Source organism: Drosophila willistoni (genome assembly GCF_018902025.1).
Source record: "Drosophila willistoni isolate 14030-0811.24 chromosome XL unlocalized genomic scaffold, UCI_dwil_1.1 Seg142, whole genome shotgun sequence".
Classification (NCBI taxonomy): Eukaryota; Metazoa; Arthropoda; class Insecta; order Diptera; family Drosophilidae; genus Drosophila; species Drosophila willistoni.
In genome coordinates this window covers 1,640,801-1,653,157 of record NW_025814053.1, presented here as the reverse complement: position 1 = coordinate 1,653,157, position 12,357 = coordinate 1,640,801, and the positions used below count along the sequence as shown (strand labels likewise).

The window sequence follows — 12,357 nt, the reverse complement described above, 5'->3', positions numbered from 1 at the left end:
ATATTAAATTTCACGACAATAGCTCAGAAAATAACGAAGGAATTGAGAAAAGTCACTGTTCGTGACTTTATCGTTTGTATGGAAGCTATGTGATATAGTGGTCCGATCCGGCTGAATCCGAGATATACAACCTGTGCACTATATACAAGCCTACGTGCAAAATTTCAGCCCTTAGCTCTTACGGTCTACGAGGAGTTTGCGCTAATCCAGACGGACGGACGGACAGACGGACGCACATGGCTATTTGAACTCGTCTCGTCGTGCTGATCAAGAATATATATACTTTATATGGTCGGAGATGCTTCCTTCTATGCGTTGCACACTTCTAACCAAAATTAATATACCCTTTTTGCAAGGGTAAAAAAATAAAAAATTAATGTTTGAATGCAAGTTATAAGCGCACTTGGTGGATAAAGTAAGACATACAAAACTTTATATACAAATTCAGAAAAAGAAAATGTGTATTCGCCAAGATATTGTCATAATTTTTCTATACAATTGTTCATGTACTTAATTTAACGGCAGATCACTATTTATTGTTTTATTTTCAAAAATTATTTCGGCCATATTGTCACATCAGCTTACTAAACGATTCGGTCTGCATGATTTTTCAATAGATTTTTAGTGTTTTCTGGTTGATTTATTTCACCAATTGACAATTTGTGTTTTTTGGAATAATATTATTCCAAGCAGGCTATGTTTTCTCCAAATTCAAACTTCAGAGATTTACATACATATACTTTAGTGATTTGAAATCCTAGTTATCTACGCCTTTTATTTCATTGGGCAATGCTTTGGCGTTGAATCAATCTAGTAGAACTTCTCATAAGGCATCTAGCAGTTGTCCGAGAAAGATCCTAGTGAGTCGGAATTAAAATAAAAATAAAAATTATTTTACAAAAAAAAAAATAAAAAATAAAAAGGAAAAGCAGAAAAGAAAGTTCAGGATGAGCAATCGAATGGTAAATGTGACTAATCTGTCTCTAGGTAAGTAAGAACAAATGGTATGAAATTTCCCACACATGATTTGACCGAGAATGCATCGCAGACGAATACTATGAGCAGCATGTGAGTCCGATGAACAGACCCAGGAGGGCTGGATTTGGTCCCTATCCCACACCAGATCAGTTGGTTCGCCACTACCACCGAACGCATTTCTTTGGAGCTGCTTATCCGGAGGAACGCCAGCGTCTGCTGAAGGAGCGCGCCCTGGTGGGCGGGGACAACTTTGCTGTACATGCTGAAGAGCAAGAGGAGCAGCTGGCCAAGTTGAGTAAGCTGGAGGAGCGCAAGAGGAAGTTTGCCAAGTTTGACGAAGAACAGAAAGCCAAGCTGAAGAACAGTGAGAAGAAACCTACGACTACAAGGCCAAAAGATGCCCCAGCCAAGGAATATCCCTCGTGTTCCCATAAGGAACGGTCGGCTAAAGTGGATACTCGCAGCCGTGAGATGAAGAGAAACGATCAGCGCAAACCCAAATCGAAGGAGGGGGCCCGCGAGAAGAAGACGACGTCTAAAGAAGGAAAGGCGAAGGATATTGTCAATAAAGCCAAAGAACCCGAGCCTTTGGTTTTGAAAATTGGGGATCAAATTCTCTATGACGAGGCCTATAAAAATGATCCTCTGTGGATGCAGCACGCCGATTGCAATTATACCTGTTAAAGAGACATTTTGATTTTATAATCCACTGACATAAAGTTAAGCGCCAAAGCCAACAGTATTTAGCAATACCACCAACAACAATAACAAACGGGGGAATTAATTAATGGAGTGCAAAAGTAAAAGTGGGCGGCGTTGGCGGCGGCTAAGCCAAAAGATTGCACAATCTTCGCTGGTCGCAAAGTGAGGGGGTAGTGGGGTAAATGGGGTACATGGAGTGGGGAATTAGGGAAGTTCAAAACAAGCAAATCTTGTTGGGAATTGACCAACTGACTGAGTAAACTGAGTACACACACACACACACACAAACAACAGGCAGACAAACAGGCGATGTCAGCGGGAGAGCGGTGGTGGAGAGACATCTGATTTTGGCTTCCTTCCTCATTGTTGCGACAGCTGTCGCGATGGCAACATTTGTTGAGAGCAACAAGTTGCCAAAACACTGAGATCGCTAACGGCATTTGTCACGGTAAATGGCAACAGAAGGTAGGCCCAAGCAGAGTTGATGCCACTGCGAGTTGAGGCAAAATGCTTTTGCAGACTTTTCCCCCATATCGCATTGCTGACGTCACGGGTTTATGCTCACCTGAACGGAATCTTCTGTTATTGTGCCATGCCTTACATATTATCTACCAATACTTATGACGTTGGTCCAACGGGGGTGGCGGGGTTGGTAGGAATGGTCAGGGATGTGGGGGCGGAGCAGGGGTTCAGGTTTTGAAAACTGGCTGATTGCGTTTTTTTTTTCTCTTTCTCTTCATGTTGTCTTTTGGTTATTCTTGTTGTTATTGTCATTAATAAATGTTAAAGCACACACACACACAGGTATGTGTGTACACACGTGTGTGTGTGGATATGTGCAATGCATATTAGAGGAGAAGGCACTGGCAACTTGTCGGCAACTTAAAATATATGGGGTTAGGTTAGTTAACTTAACTATTAATTCCATTAATTGTCATATTTAAATGACAAACAAAATGTAGGGTGAAAGATTAGGTTAGGACCTTTCCGACTAATACAAATTATGAAAATCGGTTGAAACACTTTTATGTGTGCCACACTTAAACTAATTATAGCCAGATCCAGATCCAGGTGCTCAGTATTATTATCTAGGCAGAGCATTTGTCCGTCGTTTTTAGTTGCCAAATAAATACATAAGCACATATGTATGTATATAAATAAACCGTGGCTAAGTAATGGCAAAAAAAAAAAACATACAACAAATACACGCTCCATAGTCCATATAACCAAAACCCCAAACCTTTCCCCGTGTGCCGTCTCGAGCCACGAGTCTCCAGTCCAAGCACTGGCAGTAAGAGTAGAGTATGTGTCAATGGCCACAATGGCGAGCTGACAGGTTAAACCAATAAAATCGTTGCGCAGACGCGGCATTCAGTTGAAATTCGGACTTGGTAGCGCACAGACTAGTTCGGACCTAGTTGGTAGGAGTCAGTCAGAGAGTCAGACACTGGTAAACATCGCTTGCACTTCACTTAAAAAGTTTGGTTTCATAAGCGGCAATCAAGATGAAGATGATGATGATGATGAGCATTTGCCCCGGCTTTCTCCTGATGTTGCTGATGCAGTCCTCTGGCATTGAGGGCTTGCCCATAGCACCCACAACCCTTGATGGTGCCACTCCCATCGATGCCCAAGTATCGGCTGCCGATTTTGGTGCACTCGACGCATTCGCCGAAGATGCTGCTGAGAGTGAATCGGCATCACAAACGGAAACAGCAGCCGCCAGTCAATCTGGCTTTAAGGTGACAAAAATTAAATCAAATAATCGAATGGAATGGAAATAATTATAAATTTAACCGCTTTGTAGATCTCTTTGTTACCTGCTCCGGACAAGACGGCAGAATCGGTGAATCTGGAACATGAGGCCATACCCTCAAAGGTGCTGAGTCTCTATGATAATAGCCAGAAGAAGTTGACGGACGTTGTGCAAGTGAGTTCTCTTTGTTTCCTCATCCAATTAATGTGGCTCATTCGATTGTTCGTATTCCGGAAACCAAAGCCGGCTCCCATTTTGGATAGCATCAGTGAGCATGAGAAGTATGGCAACAATGGCGACATGTTCGATGGCATTTCCCGTACAATTGTCAATGGCTACGAGGCATTTTCCAATATTCTCAACACATTCATACAGGTGAGTTGCAAGAGCTGAAAGATGAGGTAGACACCATCATCTAGTGTGTAGTTGTTGTTCGATCCATTGGCCATCAAAGTCAATATTTTGGCTTTTATTGCACCATTAAGCCAAGTTGTGTTACCTTACGATGAGGTGACAATTAATACGTCTCTCTCTTATGCAATTTGGCGTGTCTCTCGGCAAGGTCGATCTCCAATTTAAACATCTCTCGCTCTCTCCCCATTACTCGCTCTCTATTTCTCTCTTTCTTCACCTCTCTCTCTTTGTTTGGCAGAAACCCAAAGAGTTGGCTCGCAGCTTTTCGAAGGGCATTACGGCCCAATTGGACATTATAGGCGGCAAACTGGTGGGGCTTTAAATGTGGCAACATAAAATAACGGTATTTGTGTTCGCTGTTTTTGTTTACTTTACTGTCTTCTTTTTTTCTTTCACTCTCTGTCTCTTTGTAATTTTTTATTGTTTTTTTATTTCATTCGTATTTTTAATAAATAATTTAATTTATTGTTTGTAACTTAAAACGAAATGTTTTGTAATTTGTTTATTTTCTTGTTGTTGTTTAGGAATGTGATAAGTTAGCAATAAAATAATAATAATTATAATAATAATGATAATATTTTTAACTACATCTTCTCTCTTTGCTTTGCGGGCAGTTGCTGTTTTTTTTTTGTTTTGAATACTAAATTGCAGACATGTAAATATATATATATATATATATAGTAAATATATCTTATATAGATAGATAATCATAAAGTTTTGTCAAAGAGAACTCAATGCTTCAGAAGGAAAAGTGTTTTATATATCCTTGCAGGAGTTATATCAGAATACTTGGACCGATCGAATAATCAGACACAACCGTCTGTCCGTCTGTTTCCAATTGAGTCCCAAGAACTCAATTTAAGAGTAATTGGAATCAAACTTGGCACTTGTGCTATTTATTATCATAGGTAGATGGAGTTCTTGAATTAGCCCGATCAGACGACTATAACATATAGTGGGAAATGAAACAATCGATCAATAAAGTCTTCTCGGATGCATTTTCGTAGCAAACTTTGTTCAGCTTGGACTTAAAAGAGAAAGAAAACATTTATTTTAATTGAAAATCCTAAAATCATCAATGTAAACCACAATATGATGTAATGATTGAGAACTGCAAGGATATAGAAACTTTGGCATAGCCAAAGTTAATTTCTTTGATTTGATATCAAGATATAAATATATGTTTGTAATTGATTCGTCAAGGCCCCCAACCCATTCACACTGGTAAATTGAGTATTATTTTGGTGGGTGGGAAACGGGGGCGGGGGGCCTTCTCTAGTCACTAATAGGAGCACATCACAATATGGATACACCACTAACTAATAGTTTAGCCTTTGTTCAGCTTCCGTTCGGTTTTGAAGCTGACCTAAGTTTTCGTATATGTTTTTTAGATATGTTTTTTTTTCTTTTTTCTCCTACCACAAACAAATAAACAAAACACAAACAAAAAAAAAAAAGGGATTAAATATTTTCCATTAAATTAATTTTTGGCACATTTCGCAGAGACAGAGAAACAAAAGTGGAAAACCCGGATAAAACATTTGTTTTTGTTTTGAGATTCTTGAGATCTCTAGAGTCTCGTTCAATCCTCCCAACTGCTGGTACGTGTCTGCGGATCAATTGAGGGCGAATACGATTTGTATGTATCGGAGGCTCGTTTATGCTTCACCGTGCAGAAGAGCAGCATGGAGGTGATTAGTCCGAAAAGCTGTACAAATGCAATACCAAGGCCAATGGCTCCAACCACATTCAGTTGACCGTTAAACCAGTTTTGCAACGAATGGGCACATCCCTTGTCCCACCACAACGATGGATTCTCCGATCTATGGAAGGAAAGTACCACTTAAGAGAGGGAGAGAGAACTCAAAGAGATTCAAGAGCTTACCTGCCACAATCCATACGCAACAGACCATCGCCTGAGCCTTCGGTCAAGAGCTGGCGCTGATCGTACAACGTGCGGCAACACGATTCGGGCACCCAACGTTTGCCACTCCACGATTGTATGTCATACCAGTCCTCATAGGAGGAGACGCCACAGCACTCGAACTGATTTTCCCGAAAATTATGAGGAAATGAGAGAAAATACTCACATATTTAGTGCAATCCACAATTTCACTTACCGACTGTTGAACGTTATCCCAAATCGCTGCCACTGAGGGAGCCACCAGCGAGCCACGATCACTGGCATTGTAATGCCTCTCAATGCCAAAGCGCAGCTCATTGGCCAAAGTGCGTCCCAAGCCGCCGCGAAAGAGAAAGGCAATGGAGCCAACAAGAAACTCGCTCATGAATAGCATCACAATCAGCATAAAGTACTGCAGAAACAGAGGCAGACACGGGGAGGGGCAATGTGAGTAGGCAGGAAGCTCCACCATCCATCAGAGAAAAACTTACCAACACAAGCAGGCAACGAGATTGCACCCAGGCGCCACAGCAGCCAAAGAAACTCACCACAAAGCCAATGCCGCCGATGCACATGAAAATTGTGTCCGCGCTGAGGCCGGCATGTTGGGGCAGGAGTGTGGCATAGCCCTCGTAGCTAAGGCGCAGCCAGAGACCGGCTCCAAGGAAGGCGCAGCTGCACAGCTGTTGAATGAGAAGCAGAGTTATTCCATGTGCCAAAATCTCTTCACCAATTTAAATATATTGGGAACTGCTAAAAAATTGACCCCAAAATTTGACAGTGAACATGTGAATTTATGAACAAATGAAGTATGTAAGTAAGTCGTCTCGCCGACTTAGGAATACCATTCACCAGTAAAGCAAATATATTCTAAATTTATAATAACAAATGCATTTATGTATCTATACAAAATTCTGTTCACATGCTTTTTACAAGCATATCACAGTATCTCGCTCACTCAAGCATTTGAGCACTCTAGCGCCCCCCACCAGCCAACGGCCAACTCTGACCTTATGGAAAAATGTTTATATGCATAACTCGGCTATTTTTTGTCCGATTTTGATCAAATTTAGTGTTTTGCTGGGTATTAGAATCAAATTTAATTGCACAAGGTAGAAAATTACGGGAGATAATCGAGTTTATCAAATTTGGGGGGCGGAAAGGAGCGTGGCAAAAATTTGAAATAAACTTGATCACTTTACATACTACACGAGTCTATATACCAAATTCGGTGGCTGTAGCTTTTCTAGTCTACGAGATCTAGGTGTTCATACGGACAGACAGACAGACTGGATAAGTCAGGGCTAGATCGGATTGGCTGTTGATGCTAATCAAGAATATATATAGTTTATGGGGTCGAAAAAGCTTTAATTTTTTGGCGACTTTAATATACCATTTCACCCTATGGGTGCATGGTATAATGGCTCTTTAAAGTATGCAATTCTTTTTTTCATCTCTTTCTGATTGAGAAGTATGTAGATGAAAATCGTTCAGATCGGAAATTGCTTTTGTCTTTCTTGGAGTTGAATTCAAAGCAGAGCAAAGGAAGTAGCTTAAGTCTAGTGTGGGGCATTTCACAGCCGAATTTAAGGTCGTTTCGTTAGCTTACTTGGTTCATGAATAATTTAAGCTACTCTAACATTATTCTGTCCTGACCAGGCGACAAAGCAAACAACAGCATGGGCAAAAGGGTTCCACTCCACCATGGCAAATGGCAAGAGGGGAAGACAGAGGATGGAGGAAATGACAATGGGTTAGTGTTGGGATGCGTTGTCATTGCTTGTTGCTTCCGCTGCAGACAGAGGAGATGGAAATGGAGACGAGGGCGGTGATGAAGACAACGCGACAAAAGTCTGTCGGCAAAGTTCTTGATGTTTGCATTGATTGGCTGTTGCTGCATATCCGCCGTTGGTCTGGTATCTCAGATCCAGGTATCTTCTTACCCCCTACCGCTTCCCTGTTTTGGTGGCAACTCACCCAGAGTATTATGTTGAGCCAGCAAAAGGTGCGACGTATGCATGTATAGCCGGCGTTGCCCATTTCGTATTTTGTATTGAGAGTGGTGTCCGTTCGTGAGGGGTCCGTAACGGGTGGGGGGGTGGTGGCGTAGTAGGTTGAGCTGCAAAGAAATGAGAAACAGACTGAGCATAAATCAAGAGCACGCAGCGCTGCATTCATTAGATACATTTGTATCTATTAAATGAGCGACCTCATTGTGTGTGTGTGTCTTTATGTGTGTGTGTGTATGTATTTGTATATGAATAAAACTAAAAATTCATAAATTTTTAACATAAATTTCGCTGTTCCATTTGGCATTTCCCTTTTGTAACTAAAGTGCCCATCCATCCATCCATCCATCCACCCACTCAATGGATACCCCAGCAGGGGTTGTTTTTGTTTGTTTGATATAGACATACATATATCTTTATATATATATATATATGCAAAGCAATTGCAGCTGTTGCATATAATATCATATACTATGTATATAAGCACATATCTGCAAATTATATAGAAACAAACAAACCATCTAGTAATGAAATGTAAAATTGTATTACATATTGTGAAATTCCCTTGCCACTCAAATTACACAAATAGCATCAATTTGGCAAATGTTTCTCTTGATTCAGTTTCAACTGGTATAGCTTTGACAATGAGTGTGTGTGTGTGTGTGTGAGTGTATGTAGATAACTTGGTAGGTCATTTTAAAATGACCTTCTTGGCCTGTCAGAAAACAAGATTGAAATTTATAATGGTAGCAAGGGGAAAAAGTCTCTTCTTAAGACCAACAAATCTTTAACAATCTTATGAGACTTGTGAAATTTACATACTCAACTTTCATAGCACATAACCGAGTACCCACATACATAACTGATGTACATACATACATACAAATAGTATAATATGTATGTATATGCTAATTATGACATGTTGTCTAAACAATCAACATCAACAGGTTTTTCCATCCATGTTGCATCCCATACAATACAATTTTTGTTGTTTTTTTCTTTTTGATGGGAACATATTTTATGGTCATACGAATACGAAAAGCCAAACAATACGCTGAGCCCAGTCAGACAAAAGAACAGATTTCAATATATTATTTATGAGGAAACTTAAGATGACAAAACGTAGCGTAACGTAAGCCTAGACTTAAAATGATATAAGTTTGGACAAGTCTAACTTTAAGATCAATGCAGATGGAATAATGAAAAGTAATATCAAACTGAAAGATCTTATGACTTTCAATACCTTTAGTTGCCAAATAAGGCTAATATAAAGGACTTGAAGATCGTGAAGATTGAATAATAAACTTAAAACGAAATCATGAGGTCTTCCAAATTCTTTTTTGGTTTTGATCGAGCATCCTCGATTTCAAACATAGTTTCCTTAGAGATTAAGTGGATTGGAAAAATTAGAAGTGAACTTGAGAATCCACGCGACAAACACATGCTGGAAAATCATCTTGACGATCCTCTCATAATCCAAGGCATAGTTCATTTAGTCAACATATTAAATCTCATTTTGTAGGAATGTGGAAAGAGTTAAATTCAAAAAAAAGCAAAACTATTATAATGAAATAGTGCAAATAATAAGCGAGCTGAGGTCTTGGGTATGGGGGTGAATGGGGGCATACTCTGGGCCACTATACGGGGGAGGCACTTGCTCGGCACTCGCTCGGGTTGCCGTCGCGATCGTCGTGGTCGTCCCAAGTGCGAACAATTGCAAAGTACAGCAAAGTATAGCAAGCGCAACTATAGTCCGCTTATTTTCCAATTTAACTCAATAACGCGACTGGGCTTAATGCCATTTGACGCTGCAAATTTTGCGATTTAGCCCCCCGTGGGCCCTCCACCCCAGGCATCAGGCATCTCTCGTACATACATATGTATGTGTGTTTATATGTAGATACACTCCCTTTCCCTGCTGGGCATTTATCATAATTCGAGTCACTGGGCTCTGACTTTGCTGTTGGGCCTGGGCGGATGTTTGGCGAGAGTGATTTATGCCATGGAAATTGTCCACATTTTTTCATTTCGTCTGTTTTTATGGCCCTTCCATTTCATAATGGAGCTCTGGCTCCGGAGATCATTTTACACCAGAAAAACAAATACAACTACAACAAAAAAGATAAGTACTAATAGCAGAGGCAGAAGAAAAAGATATCAAAACAATTTTCATTGCCACATTTTGCAGATCAGCAAACCAGCTTCAACTCCAGCTTGAGTCCGGCTTTGCCAAGTCGACGACATTTGGCCAAAAACAAAACACAAAAAAATGCTTGAAAGATTTTCACTATCGACTCTCGACTAGAGGAGATGGCAACGTGAAAATGATGGTGAAAATAAAACTAGAGATAAACTAGGCTTTAAAACGGGTTCTTAGAATGCAATCAAGATTGCGCCAACAAATTCTTCTCAATTTTCAAGAGTTTTTCAATCCTTTAGATACTGCTAAAAGTATTGCTTATAGAAGTTGGATTTAAAATCAGTTCAAAATGTAAAAAAATACATAGAATTAAAAGTCAAGTCTTGATTTGTTTCGTGAAACCTCTAATTAATACTAATTAATCGTAACTTTTCGAATAGTTCAAGTATGTCGCATATGTACATAAGTAAATATGTTCTATAAATCAGAGTTGCCAGATTGTGGAAATCGAAAGTTGCCTCTTACTCAATTTAGGGAAATTCTGTTACCTTGGTTTGGTCGTTTGTTTTAGATACCTAGTTCTTGGTTTAGTTAGTTTTGTGAATAAACTTAAACGATATTTGGTCGATCATTTGGTTCGTGAGTCACGTTCTCATACAATTGGGATAGTTGTTGATATTGAGACTCTTTACCATTTGACTAGCCAACCTCTTAAGTTTATTTGCTGAAAACTGTCCAAAGTTTTCTCTTTTCTTTTTCATTGTTGGCTTTTCCTTTGCCTCTATCTCTCTGGGGGAGCTCTCGACCCTCCCCACAGGCCCCCTCCTAGTGTAATTTATGGTGTCCCCTTTGGTGTTCCTTTCGTGGCCCATTGCCGCCTTGTCGTTTTTGTTTGCAAATTACTTTACAGTGTTTCTTGTTGTTGGATCTTAGAATAGGATTTTGTTTAGGTTTTACAATATTTACATTTGCTGGTATTTAATCTCTTTTAATCTCACTCAATCCGCACTCTTGACTGGGCACAGGACACGGTTGACAAAAACAAAACAAAAACAAATCAGAGATTATACTTTCGTAATGCCGCCTATAGATTTCTATAGGTTTCGATATGAGCAACGCACCACATACATACATATGTATGTATGTTGGGGTGTATATATCTTATTTAATTTTTCTTTTTTGTGTTTTTCCACATTTATTTTTACAACAAATTGGTTGGTTGGTTTTTTCTTCAGTTCAGTTCGTTCGGTTTTTATTTATTTTTTGGTGTGTGCTTGTTTCTAATTTCTAATTTATTGTCTCGTCGCGTGATTCTATGCGCTCGTTGCGGCTGTTCAAAATCAACTGACAATTCTTCGCACTGTCGTTTTAAAAATAGTCAAGAAGACGCGACGCGGGAGCCAGCGCCAATCCGAACGAAGCCCCAAAAAAAAAAGAAAAACCCGAACTACCACACGAACGCACTCACGAAGAGCTTTGTGGGGTAAATGCAATGGAACTGAACGATTGTTCAGTGGCCATAGGCTGAGACGGTGTGTGTGGAGAGGGTGGAGGATGGCTAGTTGGTTCTGAAGACGAAATGGTGACAGTTGCAACCTCCATCGCTCTCTCTCCTTCTGTCGCCCTCTTTCTCTCACTCTACTTCATGAATGAGATTTATATGTTTAGATTTCAGTGTCACGTTTTGATCCACATTTAACACAACAACAACAAAACAAATAAAACGAAAAGCCTAAAAGAACAAACAACAACAACAACACGATCAGCTGGCTGCTGGTCTGGAATGGGGGAAAAATGTATGTATGTGTATAAAAACCATCGCTCATACGCAATGTTGTCTGCAATGTCACACACACACACACTTGATCCATCTGCATTAAAGTGCACTAAAGGTGGCTCAATGATAAATATTTAAATGAATAAACAGTTTCCCATATTCCATTGGAGCTTGTAGACTCCATGTCATTCAAAGGACCTAACAATATCAATTTCCGCCAGTAGGTTCTTCTTAGAAAATGCTCAACTAAAATTCACATTTTCCTTAAAGTCGCATATTTCAAAATATTGTCCACAAATATCAACAATTAACTAATTCGACAGAAAATTGGTATAAATATCTTACACACTTTTGAATTTGTTTATCTTCATTGATTTACCCCAACGATCATCAACCTTTTAAGCAATTGGTCTTAAGAAGATTGCTGTTCTTCAGCATTAAAGTAATTTTTTCCATATAATTTCTTACATTTTCGCCAAAATGAATGTAACAGGCAGGAGAACCGACCCATAAAATATGTACATACATACATACATGTATATAAAATGTAATATGTGAAATCAGTATCATCAGTAATCATTTTTTGAAGTATTTTAAGACTAGGTACTTATCAATCGGCATCATTGCTAACAATCGACAAACTCTGCAAACTATGTGAGAGTTTTGAATTTTGAAAAT

At 39.5% G+C, this 12,357-nt stretch overlaps 3 protein-coding genes across 3 annotated transcripts; 2 read left to right on the top strand and 1 right to left on the bottom strand.

The window, feature by feature from the left end:
• The first annotated feature begins 766 nt into the window (after positions 1 to 766).
• LOC111519642 (stress response protein NST1-like) lies at positions 767 to 1,720 on the top strand. The gene is made up of 2 exons (XM_023181417.2): positions 767 to 987; positions 1,049 to 1,720. The coding sequence occupies exons 1-2, from the start codon at positions 948 to 950 to the stop codon at positions 1,660 to 1,662; spliced, it is 654 nt and encodes a 217-aa protein (XP_023037185.1). The 5' UTR covers positions 767 to 947; the 3' UTR covers positions 1,663 to 1,720.
• Positions 1,721 to 3,231: 1,511 nt separating this feature from the next.
• Positions 3,232 to 4,246, top strand: LOC6653155. Its single transcript, XM_002075289.3, has 4 exons — positions 3,232 to 3,422; positions 3,488 to 3,610; positions 3,680 to 3,811; positions 4,089 to 4,246. Exons 1-4 carry the CDS (start codon positions 3,240 to 3,242, stop codon positions 4,170 to 4,172), a joined length of 522 nt encoding a protein of 173 aa, XP_002075325.2. The 5' UTR covers positions 3,232 to 3,239; the 3' UTR covers positions 4,173 to 4,246.
• Positions 4,247 to 5,310: 1,064 nt separating this feature from the next.
• Positions 5,311 to 11,042, bottom strand: LOC6653154 (tetraspanin-9). Its single transcript, XM_002075288.4, has 6 exons — positions 10,869 to 11,042; positions 7,731 to 7,872; positions 6,245 to 6,436; positions 5,971 to 6,165; positions 5,736 to 5,896; positions 5,311 to 5,673 (listed from the first exon to the last, which is right to left on the bottom strand). Exons 2-6 carry the CDS (start codon positions 7,791 to 7,793, stop codon positions 5,433 to 5,435), a joined length of 852 nt encoding a protein of 283 aa, XP_002075324.3. The 5' UTR covers positions 7,794 to 7,872; positions 10,869 to 11,042; the 3' UTR covers positions 5,311 to 5,432.
• Between the last annotated feature and the right edge of the window lie 1,315 nt (positions 11,043 to 12,357).